Source organism: Hyla sarda, chromosome 3 (genome assembly GCF_029499605.1).
Source record: "Hyla sarda isolate aHylSar1 chromosome 3, aHylSar1.hap1, whole genome shotgun sequence".
Taxonomy (NCBI): Eukaryota; Metazoa; Chordata; class Amphibia; order Anura; family Hylidae; genus Hyla; species Hyla sarda.
Window position 1 is genome coordinate 32,160,217 of NC_079191.1, and position 21,123 is coordinate 32,181,339.

At 44.9% G+C, this 21,123-nt stretch overlaps 1 protein-coding gene and 1 long non-coding RNA gene across 5 annotated transcripts in view; one reads left to right on the plus strand and one right to left on the minus strand.

Moving 5' to 3' along the window:
* Positions 1–21,123, minus strand: part of PKHD1 (PKHD1 ciliary IPT domain containing fibrocystin/polyductin) — a 707,308-nt gene that overhangs the window by 81,350 nt on the left and 604,835 nt on the right. For all 4 annotated transcript variants that reach the window (XM_056564010.1, XM_056564009.1, XM_056564011.1 and 1 more), the window contains one exon: positions 12,176–13,154. In XM_056564010.1, coding sequence (XP_056419985.1) covers positions 12,176–13,154 — 979 coding nt within the window. The remainder of the gene's footprint in view (positions 1–12,175; positions 13,155–21,123) is intronic.
* On the plus strand, positions 1,283–19,972 carry LOC130361247 (uncharacterized). The gene is made up of 3 exons (XR_008890920.1): positions 1,283–1,540; positions 12,978–13,101; positions 19,278–19,972. It is a non-coding gene; the product is annotated as an uncharacterized LOC130361247 (long non-coding RNA).

Sequence of the window (21,123 nt, forward strand, 5' to 3'; positions counted from 1 at the left end):
CTGGCCAGCGGTTATCTCTGGATTTGATGCCCAAATAAAGGATTTAAAACATAGGTGAGTGCTGAAGCGTCATTTCTACTGACCTACATTATAGTAGTTATATTCTTGTATATAGGAGCAGTATTATAGTAGTTATATTCTTGTATATAGGAGAAGTATTATAGTAGTTATATTCTAGTATATAGGAGCAGTATTATAGTAGTTATATTCTTGTATATAGGAGCAGTATTATAATAGTTATAGGCTTGTATATAGAAGCAGTATTATAGTAGGTATATTCTTGTACATTGGAGCAGTATTATAGTAGCTATATTCTTGTATATAGGAGGCAGTATTATAGTAGTTATATTCTTGTATATAGGAGCAGTATTATAGTAGTTATATTCCTGTATATAGGAGCAGTATTATAGTAGTTATATTCTTGTATATAGGAGCAGTATTATAGTAGTTATATTCTTGTATATAGGAGCAAAATTATAGTAGTTATCTTCTTGTATATAGGAGCAGTATTATAGTAGTTATATTCTTGTATATAGGAGCAGTATTATAGTAGTTATATTCTTGTAAATAGGAGCAGTATTATAGTAGTTATATTTTTGTACATAGGAGGCAGTATTATAGTAGTTAAGTTCTTGTACGTAGGAACAGTATTTTAGTAGTTTCATTCTTGTATGTAGGAGCAGTATTATAGTAGTTATATTCTTGTACATAGGAGGCAGTATTATAGTAGTTAAGTTCTTGTACGTAGGAACAGTATTATAGTAGTTATATTCTTGTATATAGGAGCAGTATTATAGTAGTTATATTCTTGTATATAGGAGCAGTATTATAGTAGTTATATTCTTGTATATAGGAGCAGTATTATAGTAGTTACATTCTTGTATATAGGAGCAGTATTATAGTTCATAGTGTAAATCTGTTTTGGTTAATAAGAAAAATGTATACGTTAACTGAGCCTTACCCATCAGGTGGTGATCTTGAGTAGAGAAAAAGCTCCTCCCACAGCTAAGAAAATATGTAATCTCCACATTCTACTCTAACAAGGATAGGAATACAATTCTGGTAACAAATAAGGTTAAGAGCTAAGCCAATCCTAAAAATCTCTTTGCAATATCACTCTATAGCATATACAGCACTATTAAGCCTTTTATGGATCATGATGATCCTGCCCTCTAATTCTGGCATCTCCTGACCTATTCTTACACATAAGCCCTAAGTTTCAGCTATTACTCTGAACTTTCATTTTATAAAGTGTTTTCCACTGGTTTCCAGACTGGGAGCATTGAGAAGAATGTTCTTCATGCCGCCTGGCAGGGAACCAGTGAACTATTAACACTTCCAGTCTCTGTTTGGTGGCTGCTGCCAGCCGAGCTGAATCATGGTAACAGATTTGACACCGCATGTTATTAGCCATTATCCATCCTTTGTTTGTTTTCTTTTATGTCAAGTGGAGATTAACATGAGGAAAGAGTTGAAAGCCACCGATGGACCATAGCCAGGGCGTACGGATATCTTTATGTGGAGGAAAAATAAACACGAGGTGAGGAAAAAAGAAATTGGAAAATTTTCCACCGAAAAAAAAGAAGTCTGTGCTGAGTTTTACAGACCTGTAAGTCATGTTGTAATTTACAAGTGCATGAAAGATTTTTGGGGATCTCGTAACCACACCACAACCGATTCACTAAGAAATGTATTGCTGATATTCTTCTGTGTGTTTGTGTAACTTATAGGGTCATCATGGGTGGAATACTATCAATGAGCACCCAATCCCACCTGATCCCTAAATCACATATAGGGGAGGTGTATTTGCTTGGTCATTGCCTTAGTTATGGATACAGCCAAGCAGACATTTTCCTTAGATTAAGATGAATGGCCATTAATGAGAATAGGTGGTGGAGGTCCCATAGTTCAACAAGTGGCACATGCGTTGGAACCTAGACCACTTGGAGAACTATGGTGTCTCCATCATTTATTCTCGTTGATGGCCATTCCTCTAGATCTAAAAAAAACTTGTCTGCTTGGCTGTTTCCATCAACCTGCTGTCATTATAATCTGGTCATGATGCTCATATCTACAGGGTGGGCCATTTATATGGATACCCCTTAATAAAATGGGAATGGTTGGTGATATTAACTTCCTGTTTGGGTGGTGACCATGGCGGCCATTTTGAAGTCAGCCATTTTGAATCCAACTTTTGTTTTTTCAATAGGAAGAGGGTCATGTGACACATCAAACCTATTGGGAATTTCACAAGAAAAACAATGATGTGCTTGGTTTTAACGTAACTTTATTCTTTCATGAGTTATTTACAAGTTTCTGACCACTTATAAAATGTGTTCAATGTGCTGCCCATTGTGTTGGATTGTCAATGCAACCCTCTTCTCCCACTCTTCAAACACTGATAGCAACACCGCAGGAGAAATGCTAGCACAGGCTTCCAGTATCCGTAGTTTCAGGTGCTGCAGAATGGGCAAAACAAAAATTGGAACAGGACCCTCAGTTTACGCTGAAAATTTTGTTCAGTGATGAGGCAAACTTTTATGTGAATGATGAAGTTAACAAACAAAACCACTGCTATTGGTCTGACACTAACCCACATTGGATAGATCCATCTAAGACTGTTGGAACACAAAAAATCATGGTATGGTGTTGTATATGGGGTACAAAGATAGTGGGGCCATTCTTCATCAATGGAAACCTCAAGGCCACTGGATATGCGAAATTGCTACATGATGATGTGTTTCCCTCTTTATGCACTGAAGCTGGCACGTTCCCTGAGTTTTTCCAGCAAGATGGTGACCACAACATCATGAGGTCCGAGCATTCCTAGATGAACAGTTTCTTAGAAAATGGATTGGTCGTTGTGGGCCAGTTGAATGGCCCCCAAGGTCTCACGATCTGATCCCCTTAGACTTTTATTTTTGGGGTCATCTGAAGGCAATTGTTTATGCTGTGAAGATACGAAATGTGCAGCACCTGAAACTACGGATACTGGAAGCCTGTGCTAGCATTTCTCCTGCGGTGTATATAGTAGTATATAGCAGTGTATACGGATACTGGAAGCCTGTGCTAGCATTTCTCCTGCGGTGTTGCTATCAGTGTGTGAAGAGTGAGAGAAGAGGGTGGCATTGACAATCCAACACAATGAGCAGCACATTGAATACATTTTATAAGTGGTCAGAAACTTGTAAATAAATCATGAAAGAATAAAGTTATGTTAAAACCAAGCACATCATTGTTTTTCTTGTGAAATTCCCAATAAGTTTGATGTGTCCCATGACCCTCTTCCTATTGAAAAAACAAAAGTTGGATTCAAAATGGCCGACTTCAAAATGGCCGCCATGGTTACCACCCATCTTGAAAAGTTTCCCCCCTCACATATACTAATGTGCCAAAAACAGGAAGTTAATATCACCAACCATTCCCATTTTATTAAGGTGTATCCATATAAATGGCCCACCCTGTACAATAATACATTTTTCCTTTATGTATATAGAGCCATTATATTCCATAGCACTGTACAAAACTTATCATCACCCAAATCTGTCCCTGTGCCCTTTGGGGCTCACAATCTAAATTCACCTATCAGTATGTTTTTGAAGTGGAGAAGGAAACCAAACTGAAATTTCCCAAGTGCTTATAGGCCTCTGTGATTCTTAAATGGAAGTAGTTTGGAACAACCAGGACTCTTCATCCACTCCACTGAACTAAGTAGTCAGGGGAGAAGAGCCTTAGTAAGAGAGATACCAAGAACTGTGAACTTATGGAACAGTCTACCTCAGGAACTGGTCACAGCAGGAAAAATTAACAGCTTTAAAACAGGATTAGATACATTCCTGGAACAAAATAACATTAATGCTTATGAAGAAATATAAAATCCCATCCCTTCCCCAATATCGCGCCACACCCCTACCCCTTAATTCCCTGGTTGAACTTGATGGACATATGTCTTTTTTCGACCGTACTAACTATGTAACTATGTAACCCAATGGTCACTCTGACTGAGCTCCAAAGATCCTGTGTGCAGATGGGAGAAACTTCCAGAAGTTCAACCATCATTGCAGCCTCCACCATTCTTGGTTTTGAGACAGATTGACCAGAAAGAAATCTCTCCTCAGTATAAGACACCTGAAAGCTGGCTGGAGTCTGCAAAATAGCACCTAAAGGACTCTTAGAATGTGAGAAACAAGATTCCCTGGTCCGAAGAAACAAAGAACTTTCTAGCCTCAATTCTAAGCGTAATGCCTGGAGGAAACCAGGCACTGCCCATCACCTACCCAATACCATCCCTACAGTGATAATGGTGGGGCAGCATCATGTATGGAGGAAACCAGGTACTGCCCATCACCTGCCCAATACTATCCTTACAGTGAAGTATGTTGGGGGCAGCATCATGCCTGGAGGAAACCAGGCACTGCCCATCACCTACCCAATACCATCCCTACAGTGATCATGGTGGAGCAGCATCATGTATGAAGGAAACCAGGCACTGCCCATCACCTGCCCAATACTATCCCTACAGTGATCATGGTGGAGCAGCATCATGTATGAAGGAAACCAGGTACTGCCCATCACCTGCCCAATACCATCCCTACAGTGAAGTATGTTGGGGGCAGTATCATGCCTGGAGGAAACCAGGCACTGTCCATCACCTGCCCAATACCATCCCTACAGTGAAGTATGGTGAGGGCAGCATCATGTCTGGAGGAAACCAGGTACCGCCCATCACCTGCCCAATACCATCTCTACAGTGAAGCATGGTGGGGACAGAATCATGTCTGGAGGAAACCAGGCACTGCCCATCACCTGCCCAATACCATCCTTACAGTCAAGCATGGTGGGGGCAGCATCATGTATGGAGGAAACCAGGCACTGCCCATCACCTGCCCAATACCATCTCTACAGTAAAGCATGGTGGGGACAGAATCATATCTGGAGGAAACCAGGCACTGCCCATCACCTGCCCAATGCCATCCCTACAGTGAAGTATGGTGGGGGCAGCATCATGCCTGGAGGAAACCAGGCACTGCCCATGACCTGCCCAATACCATCTCTATAGTGATCATGGTGGGGACAGCATTATGTCTGGAGGAAACCAGGCACTGCCCAATATCATCCCTACAGTGAAGTATGATGAGGGCAGTATCATACCATAATTCACTGTAGAGATGGTATTTGGCAGGTGATGGGCAGTGCCTACTTTCCTCCAGACATGATGCAAGTAGGCACTGCCCATCACCTGCCCAATACCACCTCTACAGTGAAGTATGGTGGGAACAGAATCTTGTCTGGAGGAAACCAGGCACTGCCCATCACCTGCCCAATACCATCCCTACAGTGATCATGGTGGAGGCAGCATCATGTCTGGAGGAAACCAGGCACTGCCCATCACCTGCCCAATACCATCCCTACAGTGATCATGGTGGAGGCAGCATCACGTCTGGAGGAAACCAAGCACTGCCCATCACCTGCCCAATACCATCCCTACAGTGATCATGGTGGGGGCAGCATCATGTCTGGAGGAAACCAGGCACTGTCCATCACCTGCACAATACCCTTGTTACGCCGAGCGCTCCGGGTCCCCGCTCCTCCCCGGAGCGCTCGCAACATCCTCGCAATCGCAGCGCCCCGGTCAGACCTGCTGACCGGGTGCGCTGGGATACCTCTTCCAGCCGGGATGCGATTCGCGATGCGGGTGGCGCCCGCTCGCGATGCGCACCCCGGCTCCCGTACCTGACTCGCTCTCAGTCGGTCCTGTCCCGGCGCGCGCAGCCCCGCTCCTTAGGGCGCGCGCGCGCCGGGTCTCTACGGTTTAAAGGGCCACTGCGCCGCTGATTGGCGCAGTTGGCTTAATTAGTGTATTCACCTGTGCACTTCCCTATATAACCTCACTTCCCCTTCCCTTCCTTGCCGGATCTTGTTGCCATCGTGCCAGTGAAAGCGTTTCCCAGTGTGTTCCTAGCCTGTGTTCCAGACCTCCTGCCGTTGCCCCTGACTACGATCCTTGCTGCCTGCCCCGACCTTCTGCTACGTCCGACCTTGCTCTTGTCTTCTCCCTTGTACCGCGCCTATCTTCAGCAGTCAGAGAGGTTGAGCTGTTGCTAGTGGATACGACCTGGTTGCTACCGCCGCTGCAAGACCATCCCGCTTTGCGGCGGGCTCTGGTGAAAACCAGTAGCAGCTTAGAACCGGTCCACTAGCACGGTCCACGCCAATCCCTCTCTGGCACAGAGGATCCACCTCCTGCCAGCCGAATCGTGACAGTAGATCCGGCCAGGATCCCGCTGAAGTTCCACTGCCAGTTGTCGCCGACCTCACCACGGTGGTCGCCCAGCAGTCGCAACAGATAGCGCAACAAGGCCACCAGCTGTCTCAACTGACCGTGATGCTACAGCAGCTACTACCCCAGCTCCAGCAATCATCTCCTCCGCCAGCTCCTGCACCTCCTCCGCAGCGAGTGGCCGCTTCCGGCCTACGACTATCCTTGCCGGATAAATTTGATGGGGACTCTAAGTTTTGCCGTGGCTTTCTTTCACAATGTTCCCTGCACTTGGAGATGATGTCGGACCAGTTTCCTACTGAAAGGTCTAAGGTGGCTTTCGTAGTCAGCCTTCTGTCTGGAAAAGCTCTGTCATGGGCCACACCGCTCTGGGACCGCAATGACCCCATCACTGCCTCTGTACACTCCTTCTTCACGGAGATTCGAAGTGTCTTTGAGGAACCTGCCCGAGCCTCTTCTGCTGAGACTGCCCTGCTGAACCTGGTCCAGGGTAATTCTTCCGTTGGCGAGTACGCCATCCAATTCCGTACTCTTGCTTCCGAATTATCTTGGAATAATGAGGCCCTCTGCGCGACCTTTAAAAAAGGCCTATCCAGCAACATTAAAGATGTTCTGGCCGCACGAGGAATTCCTGCTAACCTGCATGAACTTATTCATCTAGCCACTCGCATTGACATGCGTTTTTCCGAAAGGCGTCAGGAGCTCCGCCAGGATATGGACTTTGTTCGCACGAGGCGTTTTTTCTCCCCGGCTCCTCTCTCCTCTGGTCCTCTGCAATCCGTTCCTGTGCCTCCCGCCGTGGAGACTATGCAAGTTGACCGGTCTCGCTTGACACCTCAAGAGAGGACACGACGCCGCATGGAGAATATGTGCCTGTACTGTGCCGGTACCGAACACTTCCTGAAGGATTGTCCTATCCGTCCTCCCCGCCTGGAAAGACGTACGCTGACTCCGCACAAAGGTGAGACAGTTCTTGATGTCTACTCTGCTTCTCCACGCCTTACTGTGCCTGTGCGGATATCTTCCTCCATCTTCTCCTTCTCTACTATGGCCTTCTTGGACTCCGGATCTGCAGGAAATTTTATTTTGGCCTCCCTCATCAACAGGTTCAACATCCCGGTGACCAGTCTCGCCAGACCCCTCTACATCAATTGTGTTAACAATCAAAGATTGGACTGTACCGTGCGTTACCGCACGGAACCCCTCCTAATGTGCATCGGACCTCATCACGAAAAAATTGAGTTTTTGGTCCTCTCCAATTGCACTTCCGAAATTCTCCTTGGATTACCGTGGCTTCAACGCCATTCCCCAACCCTTGATTGGTCCACAGGAGAGATCAAGAGCTGGGGTACTTCTTGTTTCAAGGACTGTCTTAAACCGGTTCCCAGTACTCCCTGCCGTGACCCTGTGGTTCCCCCTGTAACCGGTCTCCCTAAGGCTTATATGGACTATGCTGACGTATTTTGCAAAAAGCAAGCTGAGACTTTACCTCCTCACAGGCCTTATGACTGTCCTATTGACCTCCTCCCGGGCACTACTCCACCCCGGGGCAGAATTTATCCTCTGTCCGCTCCAGAGACTCTTGCTATGTCTGAATACATCCAGGAGAATTTAAAAAAGGGGTTTATCCGCAAATCCTCCTCTCCTGCCGGAGCTGGATTTTTTTTTGTGTCCAAAAAAGATGGCTCCCTACGTCCTTGCATTGATTACCGCGGACTTAATAAAATCACGATAAAGAACCGCTACCCTCTACCTCTTATCTCAGAACTCTTTGATCGCCTTCAAGGTGCCCACATCTTTACCAAACTGGACTTAAGAGGTGCTTATAATCTCATCCGCATCAGGGAGGGGGACGAATGGAAGACTGCATTTAACACCAGAGATGGACACTTTGAGTATCTGGTCATGCCCTTTGGCCTGTGCAACGCCCCTGCCGTCTTCCAAGACTTTGTTAATGAAATTTTTCGTGATCTCTTATATTCCTGTGTTGTTGTGTATCTGGACGATATTCTGATTTTTTCTGCCAACTTAGAAGAACACCGCCAGCATGTCCGCATGGTTCTTCAGAGACTTCGAGACAATCAACTTTATGCCAAAATGGAGAAATGTCTGTTTGAATGTCAATCTCTTCCTTTCCTAGGATACTTGGTCTCTGGCCAGGGATTACAAATGGACCCGGATAAACTCTCTGCCGTCTTGGATTGGCCACGCCCCTCCGGACTCCGTGCTATCCAACATTTTTTGGGGTTCGCCAATTATTACAGACAATTTATTCCACACTTTTCCACCATTGTAGCTCCTATCGTGGCTTTAACCAAGAAAAATGCCAATCCCAAGTCCTGGTCTCCCCAAGCGGAAGACGCATTTAAACGGCTCAAGTCTGCCTTTTCTTCTGCTCCCGTGCTCTCCAGACCTGACCCATCTAAACCCTTCCTATTGGAGGTAGATGCCTCCTCAGTGGGAGCTGGAGCGGTCCTTCTACAAAAAAATTCTTCCGGGCATTCTGTTACTTGTGGTTTTTTTTCTAGGACCTTCTCTCCGGCGGAGAGAAACTACTCCATCGGGGATCGAGAACTACTGGCCATTAAATTGGCACTTGAGGAATGGAGACATCTGCTGGAGGGATCAAAATTTCCAGTTATCATTTACACCGATCACAAGAATCTCTCCTATCTCCAGTCTGCCCAACGGCTGAACCCTCGCCAGGCCAGGTGGTCGTTGTTCTTTGCCCGTTTTAACTTTGAAATTCATTTTCACCCTGCCGACAAGAACATTAGGGCCGATGCCCTCTCTCGTTCCTCGGATGCCTCGGAAGCAGAGGTCTCTCCGCAACACATCATTCCTCCTGACTGTCTGATCTCCACTTCTCCAGCCTCCATCAGGCAAACTCCTCCAGGGAAGACCTTCGTTTCTCCACGCCAACGTCTCGGGATTCTCAGATGGGGTCACTCCTCCCACCTCGCAGGCCATGGGGGCATCAAAAAGTCCCTGCAACTCATCTCTCGTTTCTATTGGTGGCCGACTCTGGAGACGGATGTTGTTGATTTTGTGCGGGCCTGTACTGTCTGTGCCCGGGATAAGACTCCTCGCCAGAAGCCTGCTGGTCTCCTTCATCCTCTGCCTGTCCCCGAACAGCCTTGGTCACTGATTGGTATGGACTTTATTACTGACCTACCCCCATCCCGTGGCAACACTGTTGTTTGGGTGGTCGTTGATCGATTTTCCAAGATGGCACATTTTATTCCTCTTCCTGGTCTTCCTTCAGCGCCTCAGTTGGCAAAACAATTTTTTGTACACATTTTTCGTCTTCACGGTTTGCCCACGCAGATCGTCTCGGATAGAGGCGTCCAATTCGTGTCTAAATTCTGGAGGGCCCTCTGTAAACAGCTCAAGATTAAATTAAACTTCTCTTCTTCTTATCATCCCCAATCCAATGGGCAAGTAGAAAGAATTAACCAGGTCCTGGGTGACTATTTACGGCATTTTGTTTCCTCCCGCCAGGATGACTGGGCAGATCTTCTACCATGGGCCGAATTCTCATACAACTTCAGAGTCTCTGAATCTTCTGCTAAGTCCCCATTTTTCGTGGTGTACGGCCGTCACCCTCTTCCCCCCCTCCCTACTCCCTTGCCCTCTGGTTTGCCCGCTGTGGATGAAGTAACTCGTGATCTTTCCACCATATGGAAAGAGACCCAAAATTCTCTTTTACAGGCTTCATCCCGCATGAAAAGGTTTGCCGATAAGAAAAGAAGAACCCCCCCCCCCATTTTTGCTCCCGGAGACAAGATATGGCTCTCCGCTAAATATGTCCGCTTTCGTGTCCCCAGTTACAAACTGGGACCACGCTATCTTGGTCCTTTCAAAGTCTTGTGCCAGATTAATCCTGTCTCTTACAAACTCCTTCTTCCTCCTTCTCTTCGTATTCCCAATGCCTTCCATGTCTCTCTCCTTAAACCACTCATCATCAACCGTTTCTCTCCCAAACTTGTTTCTCCCACTCCTGTTTCCGGTTCTTCTGACATCTTCTCCGTAAAGGAGATACTGGCCTCCAAGACGGTCAGAGGAAAAAGATTTTTTTTGGTAGATTGGGAGGGCTGTGGTCCTGAAGAGAGATCCTGGGAACCTGAGGACAACATTATAGACAAAAGTCTGGTCCTCAGGTTCTCAGGCTCCAAGAAGAGGGGGAGACCCAAGGGGGGGGGTACTGTTACGCCGAGCGCTCCGGGTCCCCGCTCCTCCCCGGAGCGCTCGCAACATCCTCGCAATCGCAGCGCCCCGGTCAGACCTGCTGACCGGGTGCGCTGCGATACCTCTTCCAGCCGGGATGCGATTCGCGATGCGGGTGGCGCCCGCTCGCGATGCGCACCCCGGCTCCCGTACCTGACTCGCTCTCCGTCGGTCCTGTCCCGGCGCGCGCGGCCCCGCTCCTTAGGGCGCGCGCGCGCCGGGTCTCTACGATTTAAAGGGCCACTGCGCCGCTGATTGGCGCAGTTGGCTTAATTAGTGTATTCACCTGTGCACTTCCCTATATAACCTCACTTCCCCTTCCCTTCCTTGCCGGATCTTGTTGCCATCGTGCCAGTGAAAGTGTTTCCCAGTGTGTTCCTAGCCTGTGTTCCAGACCTCCTGCCGTTGCCCCTGACTACGATCCTTGCTGCCTGCCCCGACCTTCTGCTACGTCCGACCTTGCTCTTGTCTTCTCCCTTGTACCGCGCCTATCTTCAGCAGTCAGAGAGGTTGAGCCGTTGCTAGTGGATACGACCTGGTTGCTACCGCCGCTGCAAGACCATCCCGCTTTGCGGCGGGCTCTGGTGAAAACCAGTAGCAGCTTAGAACCGGTCCACTAGCACAGTCCACGCCAATCCCTCTCTGGCACAGAGGATCCACCTCCTGCCAGCCGAATCGTGACAACCCTCCCTACAGTGAAGTATGGTGGGGCAGAATCGTGTTGTGAAGGTTGTTTATCAGCTGGGACAGGAAGACTGGTTAATGTTGAGGGAAAAGCTGAATAGAGCAAAGTAATGAAAACCTGATTCAGAGTGCTCTGGACCTCACACTGGGCAGAGGAGGCCTGAAAACATTCCATATGTACTGTAAATACACTACATTGCTTGATTCCCAGTTAAAACCTATATTATGCTTCAGAGCTGTGCTCACAATTCTGCAGACAGACATTTATGATTTCTGAATGTACAAGTAAATAAAGTTTTTTTTTGTAACAAATAACTGATGGAATGTATATAAACTACAAATGGTGTTCAAAGAAGAACATAGGGTATATGAGTATAAGCATATACTGTATGCTGTTATAGATAGTGTTATAGATGTGTTTATAGCATGTCACTGATCTGCTAGTTACCCTGGAGCATTAAAGGGGCACTCCACCCCTAGACATCTTATCCCCTATCCAAAGGATAGGAGATATGATGTCTGATCAAGGGGGTTCCCAGGATCTCCCTGTTCCGTCCCCCCCACGTTCGTTTAGAGCATCAGGTGCAGCACCGGAGGCTCGTGACATCACGGTCACGCCCCGCTCATGACATCACGGCCATGCCCACTCAATGCAAGTCTATGGGAAGGGGCATGACGGTTGTCATGCCCCCTCCCATAGACTTGCATTGGGGGGCGTGGCCGTGACGTCACGAGCGGGGGGTGACCGTGACATCACGAGCCTCTGCCTCGCATTACCAGTGATCCGGCATGGAGCGAAGTCCTCTCCGTGCACCGGATGTCTGGAGATCCCCAGTGGCGGGATCTCCACAATCAAACACCTAATCCCCTATTCTTTGGATAGGGGATAAGATATCTAGGGCCGGAGTACCCTTTAAAGAAGCACAGATTGTATTATCTTGATGTATGGAAATATCAATGTATCTTCTATATACTCAGGAGTACCTGCTGTTATTCCAAGGAGTTGGCTCAATCACCATCAATGAATCAATATGCATAGGAATGACCTTCTCAAGCTCTCCAGTCTGTAAAGCACCAATAATATTAGTTGCAATCTTCTGCAAGTTATCGAAGGTCAAAGCAGCAGCCATTGCACTTTCTTCTTGTGTAACAATGTCACGTATCTCCACAATGAGCACGTCTATAAGGTTTTCTTTTTTTTTCCCAGCATGGTCTCCTCTAAGAGTTGGTTCAGCCTGACGTTTAACTCTAGGTTTCTCTTCATGTACTCTAGGGCAGTGCCGCTTACGCTTAAAGTGGTTGTCCATCAAGGCCTCTAAGGTCTCCGCCTGTCCTTGTAAGCTCTGCACTATTGTTACCTGAGATGGGGCAACTCTTAAAAATGTTGCCAGCAGCATTGGTAGCTGGTTGTATAGGTCTTTGTTTGTTTCTGAAGGAACATAGAGAAATAAGTGGATGGATAGATTGGTCCCTATCTCAACTGGTTCATCTCCTTGAAGAATGACGTACAACAAATTATCTCGGAAACTGAAAAAACTTTGGTCGCTGCTTTGGAGTTTAGGCTCAGAGTCATAGAAATTTGTTGAGTATTTCCTGCCCCTCCACACAATATAGAAACTATTTGGGACATCATAAAACAGGGCCAAAATAAGTCTGGTAGAGTTTTGACCACCATTGAGACGGAGTCGGATTGCCTTGGGAGTTGGGCCACCGAAACACACCTTTGAAATTTTTTTTGCTGGTAAGATAGAGTAAAAAGTGTTGCCGGTTTTGTCCCCGTTCTTAGGATTCTGTCCACTGACAAACACTTGGACGAAGTTGCTGGTGACTGATAAGACTGGAGAGATAGGCTCTGTGACGACTGAGAGGACTTCAAGGATGACAACTGTGTGGTCGATCTGTTGACATACGTGAGTCTGAGATTCTGATTTGTAGGAGCAAAGATCATCCTTCTTGTAAATCCCTGGGAAGAAAAGAATTATGTAGATATTAAGAACATTCTAGAAGAAAATATAATACATAATACTAATGTTGATGCCACCTCTGTAGACCTAAATGACATTTAAAGGGATACTCCACTAGAAAACTTGTTTTTTAAATCAACTGGTGCCAGAAAGTTAAACATATTTGTAAATAACTTCTATTTAAAAATCCTAATCCTTCCAGTACTTATCAGCTGCTGTATACTACAGAGGAAGTTTTTTTTCTTTTTGAATTCCCTTTCTGTCTGACCACAGTGCTCTCTGCTGACACCTCTGTCCATTTTAGAAACTGTCCAGAGTAGGAGCAAATCCCCATAGCAAATCTATCCTGCTCTGGACAGTTCCTAAAATGGACAGAGGTGTAAGCAGAGAGCACTGTGGTCAGGAATAGTGTTGAGCGGCATAGGCCATATTCGAATTCGCGAATATTCGCGAATATATGGACGAATATTCGTCATATATTCGCGAATATTCGCATATTCGTTATATTATCGTTTTATTTTCGCATATGCGAATATTCGTGTATGCGAAAATTAACATATGTGAATATTAGCATATACAAGATTATCATGTGTGAACATTCGCATATGCGAAAATTCACATATGCAAATTTTCGCATATGCGAATTTTCGCACGCCAGTCTCACACAGTAGTATTACAGCCTTCTTTACACCACACAAGCTGGAAGCAGAGAGGGGTGATCACTGTGATGTGTACTGTGAAAAAAAAAAAAAAAAAAACGAATATTCGTAATTACGAATATATAGCGCTATATTCGCGAAATTCGCGAATTCGCGAATATGCAATATTCGCGAATAATATTCGAATTGCGAATATTCGTGAGCAACACTAGTCAGGAAGAAAGGAAACTCAAAAAGAAAAGAACTTCCTCCATAGTATACAGCAGCTGATAAGTTCTGTTTAACTTTTTGGCACCAGTTGATTTCAAAATAAAAAAAATGTTTTCCAGGGGAGTACCCCTTTAAGCCAAGTTATGTTGCCCACACACACTAGAATAATATTGGCCGAACCCAGCAATTACTGCAAGATCCGCCACCAATGTAATGTGTATGAGGCGGTCCTAACTTACCCCTTATGGCAGATGTCAGGGGATGGAAAGAGCAGACTGTTGGACTCAAACATGTTTGATCCTATTGTTTTGGGGGAAGATAAGTGGCCAACAAAGGTGTCTGAAAGACTGTTTCTCCCCTCTTCCCATGCAATAAACTTGTAGGCTCATTTGTATTAGGGGATCAGTAGGAATAGCTGTTCGGTCAACAAACCTTCTAATGTGTAGGGACACTTTCCGAGGGTTTTTCTGACCTCAGTCATCCATATACAAGCCAAAAAGGAACCAACAAGGTTTCTATCAATCATTTCTATCAATCATCACCTCAGAGGCTAGAGACCTCAAATTGGCATGACCGAATCCAGCTTAGGTTGTCCGGAGTCATGTCCATACACATTACATAAAACTAGACCGAAACCACTTATTTCAGTGAGATTGGACAACAATTTAACATGTCAGATGTTGGGGGTAAGGGATGGGGCATGTTGGAGTAGTTTGTCTATTTCCATGGGAGATGAGGCATTGCTAGCTGAGTGGAAGAAAGATGATACCCAGCACTCACCAGTAATGAACAGTGAATATTCATTATGCCATAGTGTAGTACAAGGACGCATTTCGGCGTGGGAGCCTTCCTCAGCTGTCTGCCTATAGGCAGACAGCTGAGGAAGGCTCCCATGCCGAAACCCGTCCTTGTACTACACTATGGCATAATAAATCTTCACTGTTCATTACTGGTGAGTGCTGGGTATAATCTTTCTTCTACCTGTGGCTTTACCCTACCTCGTGCACCACCGCAGATTCCACGGAAGTGCCGACATATCCCTATATTGAAATTGCTACCTGAGTGGACCTATTTATGGCGTAGTTGGGAGAAATAGTTGTCATGTGACAAGTTCTTCTTGTTTTTAGCCAGCTTTACTCCCTACCACCGGAGAATTTTTGTTTTGTAATAAATAACCTACAAATTTGTTTTACTCTGCTTCTGGTCCTTTTTTTTATTACATTTAATAAGATAAAAAAATTAAAAAAAATGATGTATTGACTGTTCCTTTTTTTTTACCATAAAAGTAAATAGTTATGGTTTGAAAAATTGCCATCTTTTCTAATTCGTTTTCTCAACAAAAAAAAAAATAAAAAAAATTGCATTTCACTAAAAACATGGCAGGAATGGATCTTGACCGGATGAATTGGTGTTTACCAAATGACGGTAGGGATAGGTGTAAATGTGACAATACACATAACATTTGGTTAAAAAAAAAATTGTTTAGCCAACAAGTATTTTTCCCAATCACCTCATACCCATGAACATTCTGCCAAGTGCTCATGTGTTCTCAATGGAGATAGGGGAGAAAGTCACTGCTAGACTCCTTTGGCGGCAACTTATCTCCCTAAGAACAATAGATCGAGCAGTCCAGTTCTACAGGACTTGCCGACCATCTAATTTTGGATTTTGGACTCGCAACTCGAGCATTTTGAATTTTTACTGCCCAATAATTTTTCTCTGAATGGTGTCCTTTGGGTGTCCGGTATTTTACAGTAGTTGAGCAGAGGAAATGCAGTATTTTTTTTCTCCGCTTAGCTCCAGTCTTAAAAGGGTATTCCTGTAAAAAAAAAAAATAATTCTCATATCAACTGGCTCCAGAAAGTTAAACAGATTTGTAAATGACTACTATTAAAAAATCTTAATCTTTCCAGTACTTATCAGCTTCTGAGGTTGAGTTGTTCTTTTCTGTATGACAACAGTGCTCTCTGCTGACACCTGTCTGTCTGTCTCAGGAACTGTCCAGAGTAGGAGCAAATTTCCAGAGCAAAACCTCTTCTGCTCCGAACAATTCCTGAGACAGACAGGGGTGTCAGCAGAGAGCACTGTTGTCAGACAGAAAAGAACAACTCAACTTTAGCAGCTGATAAGTACTGGAAGGATTAAGATTTTTTTTAAGAGAAGTAATTTACAAATCGGTTTAACTTTCTGGAGCCAGTTGATATGAAAAAAAATGTTTTCATTGGAATCCCCCTTCGACAACGGAGCTCTATATATCAGAGCGAACGAGCGAACCTGTGTGAACGAGCCTTTAGAAGTAAGACCGGTCCTATTAAAATTGGAAGATTCAGGCGACATTACCTTAAAGGGGTACTCCTCCCCAGGACATGTTATCCTCTATCCAGAGTATAGGGGATAACATGTCTGATCACAGGGTGTCCGGGCACTGGGACCCCCTGAGATCTCCGGTGCGGCAACCTGTAATCTGATGCACAGAGTGTACTTTTGCTTCGTGCCAGATCCATCACGCCCCCTTCATTCATGTCTATGGGGTCTATGCCCCTGGCTCCTGCGTTCCTGAACACCGCAGCTCCGGTGTGAGGTGGTTTTTGCGCCCCCGTAGATCCATGCGTCCGCTCCTCCCCCAGCTCTCTGAACATTTCCGAAGCTAGAACTGGGGGAGGGCCGAGCAAGGGGAGGGAGGAGGTTCACGCCCCCTTCCTCATCTCCCCTCCCTGACCTCGGCTGGACGCAGATCTCCACGGCACGCCCCCTCCCTGAGGGAATAGATCTCCACGGCAGGTCCCCTCCCTCATCTCCCCTCCCTGAGCACGTAAATCTCCACGGCAGGTCCCCTCCCTCATCTCCCCTCCCTGAGGACGTAAATCTCCATGGCAGGTCCCCTCCCTCATCTCCCCGAGCTGAGGACATAGAGCAGTGCTCCCAATGAGGACATACCCAGTGTAAAAGGGGACATACTACACGGGCTAAAGGGGGACATACTGTACGGGCTAAAGGGGGACATATTGCACGGGCTAAAGGGGGACATACTGCAGGGGCTAAAGGGGGACATACTGCTCTGGCTAAAGGGGGACATACTGCACGGGCTAAAGGGGGACATACTGCACTGGCTAAAGGGGGACATACTGCACGGGCTAAAGGGGGACATACTGCATGGGCTAAATGTCCCCCTTTAGCCCATGCAGTATGTCCCCCTTTACACAAAGAGCTCATTGGGAGCACTGCTCTATTTCCTCAGGGATGGGAGATGAGGGAGGGGACCTGCCTTGGTGATCTATGTCCTCAAGGAGGGGGCGTGCCGTAGAGATCTGCGTCCAGCCGAGCGGTCGAGCTCAGGGAGGGGAGATGAGGGAGGGGGCGTGTACCTCCTTCTTCCCCTTGCCCCAGCTCTAGCTTCAGAAATGTTCGGAGAGCTGGGGGAGGAGCGGACGCATGGATCTACGGGGGCGCAAAAAACCACCTCACACCGGCTCCCAGCGACCAGACCCCCCCGCGATCAGACGGCATAACATGTCGGGGGGGGGGGGGTCAAAATACTCCTTTGATGTATATGGCCAGCTTAAAGGAATATTCCAATTGTTAGCCTTTACCTCTCTCCTCCATGCTGCTTGGCCTTTACTGTGTTGGATGCAGGGGGGAAGCTTGTGCCTGCCTAACAGTTCAGGCAAGCGTTGCTCTGGTGTCATGAGTCCCATTTTTGTCTGAACATGCATGCTCCCACTGCTGATCGACTAGCATCACATGTCTATGGGAGGGGAGCAATTACAGTCCAGGACGAGGAGCAAGGAGCAATGTTGCTTGGAAAAGTGTTATGCAAAATAGCGTACATTGTTACTGTAGGTCAGCATTGTGTGTGCAAAGCTTAATATGCTATGTTATTTTTGTAGCAACCGTTATACGCAACATGGTGCAACACACACAAAATGCTGACAGGGGGCACAGCTCAGGTGGGCATGAATACATTTTTTTTATAGGACTGCTTTACTATGCACCAGATTAGCCAAGTGTGCTATGCTAATAGCATCGGACGCAATGGTACTAGCATAGTGCCATACTAATAGAATAATGTGCTAGGCTAAGCTGGTGCACAATAAAGCAGTTCAATAAAAAATATTTGTGACCAGAAGTTACCTGTGTACTAGTATATATAGATAACTGCAATATAGGTAAGATAATGAAGGAGAGGCAGATGAACATGCTGATGTGAGAGCTTAAAGGGGTAATCCAGGAAAAAAAACTTTTTTTTTTTTTTTTATAAATCAACTGGCTCCAGAGAGTTAAACAGATTTGTAAATTACTTCTATTAAAAAATCTTAATCCTTTCAGTACTTATGATCTGCTGAAGTGGAGTTGTTCTTTTCTGTCTAAGTGCTCTCTGATGACACCTGTCTCGGGAACTGTCCAGAGTAGAAGCAAATCCCCATAGCAAACCTCTTCTACTCTGTGCAGTTCCCGAGAAAAGCAGAGATGTCAGCAGAGAGCACTGTTGCCAGACAGAAAAGAACAACTCAACTTCAGCAGCTGATAATTATTGGAATGAGTAAGATTTTTTAATAGAAGTAATTTACAAATCTGTTTAACTTTCTGGAGCCAGTTGATATATAAAAAAAAAAGTTTTTTCCTGGAATACCCCTTTAAGGTCTACGCATTGTAGGCTTTATAATGTGCACTCCCAAGAACCACAGCCATTACTGCAAGATCGAAGTGGTGGCGGTAACCCTAAGCAACAAGCAATCAACAGTAAAAGGATACATTTGGACACAAGAATAGACATTTTTTTGGATAACCTAATTATTATTATTATTATTAATATTATTTTTTTTTATAATTGGGTCTGATTCACATCAGTTTATTGTGTTGGCTATACCCTTTTAAGGGTGCACGTACACTGTTCAGAATGCAGTTTACCACTATTTGCCGCCATAACATGACTGTTAGCGGTAAACTGCGTGTGGTGACTCAGCTGCAGGGTGTATGAGCACCCTAAATCTCAAAGGCTATGTTCACATGGCAGAATTCTGCATGGAATTTTGCGCGAAAATTTCATTATGAAGTTATAGCCAACTTACTAAATGGGATTCCTGCTGCAGTAATTCTTCAGAATCCCATTGAAGTGTATTGGCTATAAATTCATGCAGAATTTTTAAGCAAAATTTGAAAGAAGTAAATGTGAGAAAAAAAATAAATAAATAAATAAACAAAAAATTTATAAAGTTGACTATTCTATTTGTTTTTCTTTGTCTTCGGTTTAAGGTACCTGCAACCTCTTACATCAATTTCCCGGAGGAATTTTCTTGGCTCAGTCTCCTTCAGCTGCTGAAACAGTTAACACGTTTTCGGTAGTTACATAAAGAGATTCTCTCACTTGGGATATTCTTCTGCCAATCCCAATTTTCTGCGGCCTGTTGATTTTGATCACTTTTAAATGAAACCCACACTGGCCTTAGTAATCATAATGTCATTTGCAATTTCCCACAAAACACATTTATCCGCTAAGTAGCACATTGAAAAAAGGAACTCCCTATGTACTCTTCCCTGCAAAAAGGCCTAATCGGATTACTTCATCATGAACCTCCAAGCAGGGGTTCTTGTAAGAGGTCTGCGAGAGAAAGAGACAATAGCGCGGCCTGCTCACAGCTGACTCTCATAATGCGAGTGAAGAAGAGACACTCAATGTAGCACGCGAAGGGCAGGAGCAAAATCGCCCCCGGGCTTCTCCTCAAAGAGACCAGTCAGAGTGGATAAAAACCAACGAATTCAACCAAGTGACCTATGAATGCTGAAATGTTTGATAGAATAACAAGACGATCTACATTCTGTTTCATGTTAAGAAAATTGAATCCAAAGATTCATGTTTTCTAACCAAGTCTCCGCATTTGGAGCTATGGACCTTTCTTGTCAAACGGTAAACAACAAATTAAAAAACAATTTTCAGCGCGCCAAGAACATGTGCCCAGATTTATCAAACTGTGTGAGAGAAAAATACAGGGATTTTCCCACAACAACCAATCACAGCTCAGCTAACAAGCTCTGGTAAAGTGAAAGCTAAGCTGTGATTGGTTGTGGTGGGAAAATCACTTTTTCTCTCACACAGTTTGATAAATCTGGGCCATGGTATTTTGTTGTATTTTTGTATGCAAAACATGGAAATATTAAGCAAGAAATAGATGTTAGAAGATGGGGGGGGGGTAGATGTTTTGGCTTTAGAAACACATTTTTTCTGAAAAACCATTCTGCAAACATTCAAGTTGTCCGGTCATACTTGTCTTGGTCTATGCAGGAAAAAAATTAGGAATTCAAGCCTCTAGGTCTTTGTGGGTATAAAGGGGGGTATTTACGAATAATGACTGTGGTATGTGATTTTTTATTCCTTTTTTTCATGGGTGGCTGTTTAACTCACTGCACCAAATTTACAAAAAGGCGCAAGTCGGGCTATAAATTTGGTGCAATTTCAGAAATATGTGTGAATTTACCCACCTTACAGGTGAGTGTTACAGGAAGCTCTTTCAGAGGTGATTCCTTGTGTGTTAAACGTAATTGTATAGGAAATATATATATATATATATATATATATATATAAACAAGGATAAGTTGGCCAGCGCATACAGTATGTGCTGGCCAACTTATCCTTGTTTGTGTTATACATACGGAGGAGTGGCTACCTCCATGTTGGCTCCTGCACCCCACCCACCTCTATCAGGAGCTGTATAAGGTGCTGGATGTCTCAGACCTTGCAAGCCTGGTAACTGATTACACAGAGGCATATTCACAGTGTAGGGTCCATCCCAATGAGGTCACCTTATCGTGGTGGGATGGTCCAAACTATTTGGCAGCCAAATTGTGAGCTAAGTACCTCATTTTTGCATTTTTTGCATTGTAGCAATATAGCATTTCATGTTTTATCTGTATCTTTGTGCTAGCAGTGTGCTGCTGTATTCTCCTGTACACACACACATATATATATATATATATATATATATATATACATATATACACACATATATATATATATATATATATATATATATGTTTCAACAACAAGGTGATCTGCTTATATTAATGAGTAATTTCACCCAATTTTTGTAATGTGAGTTTTCAA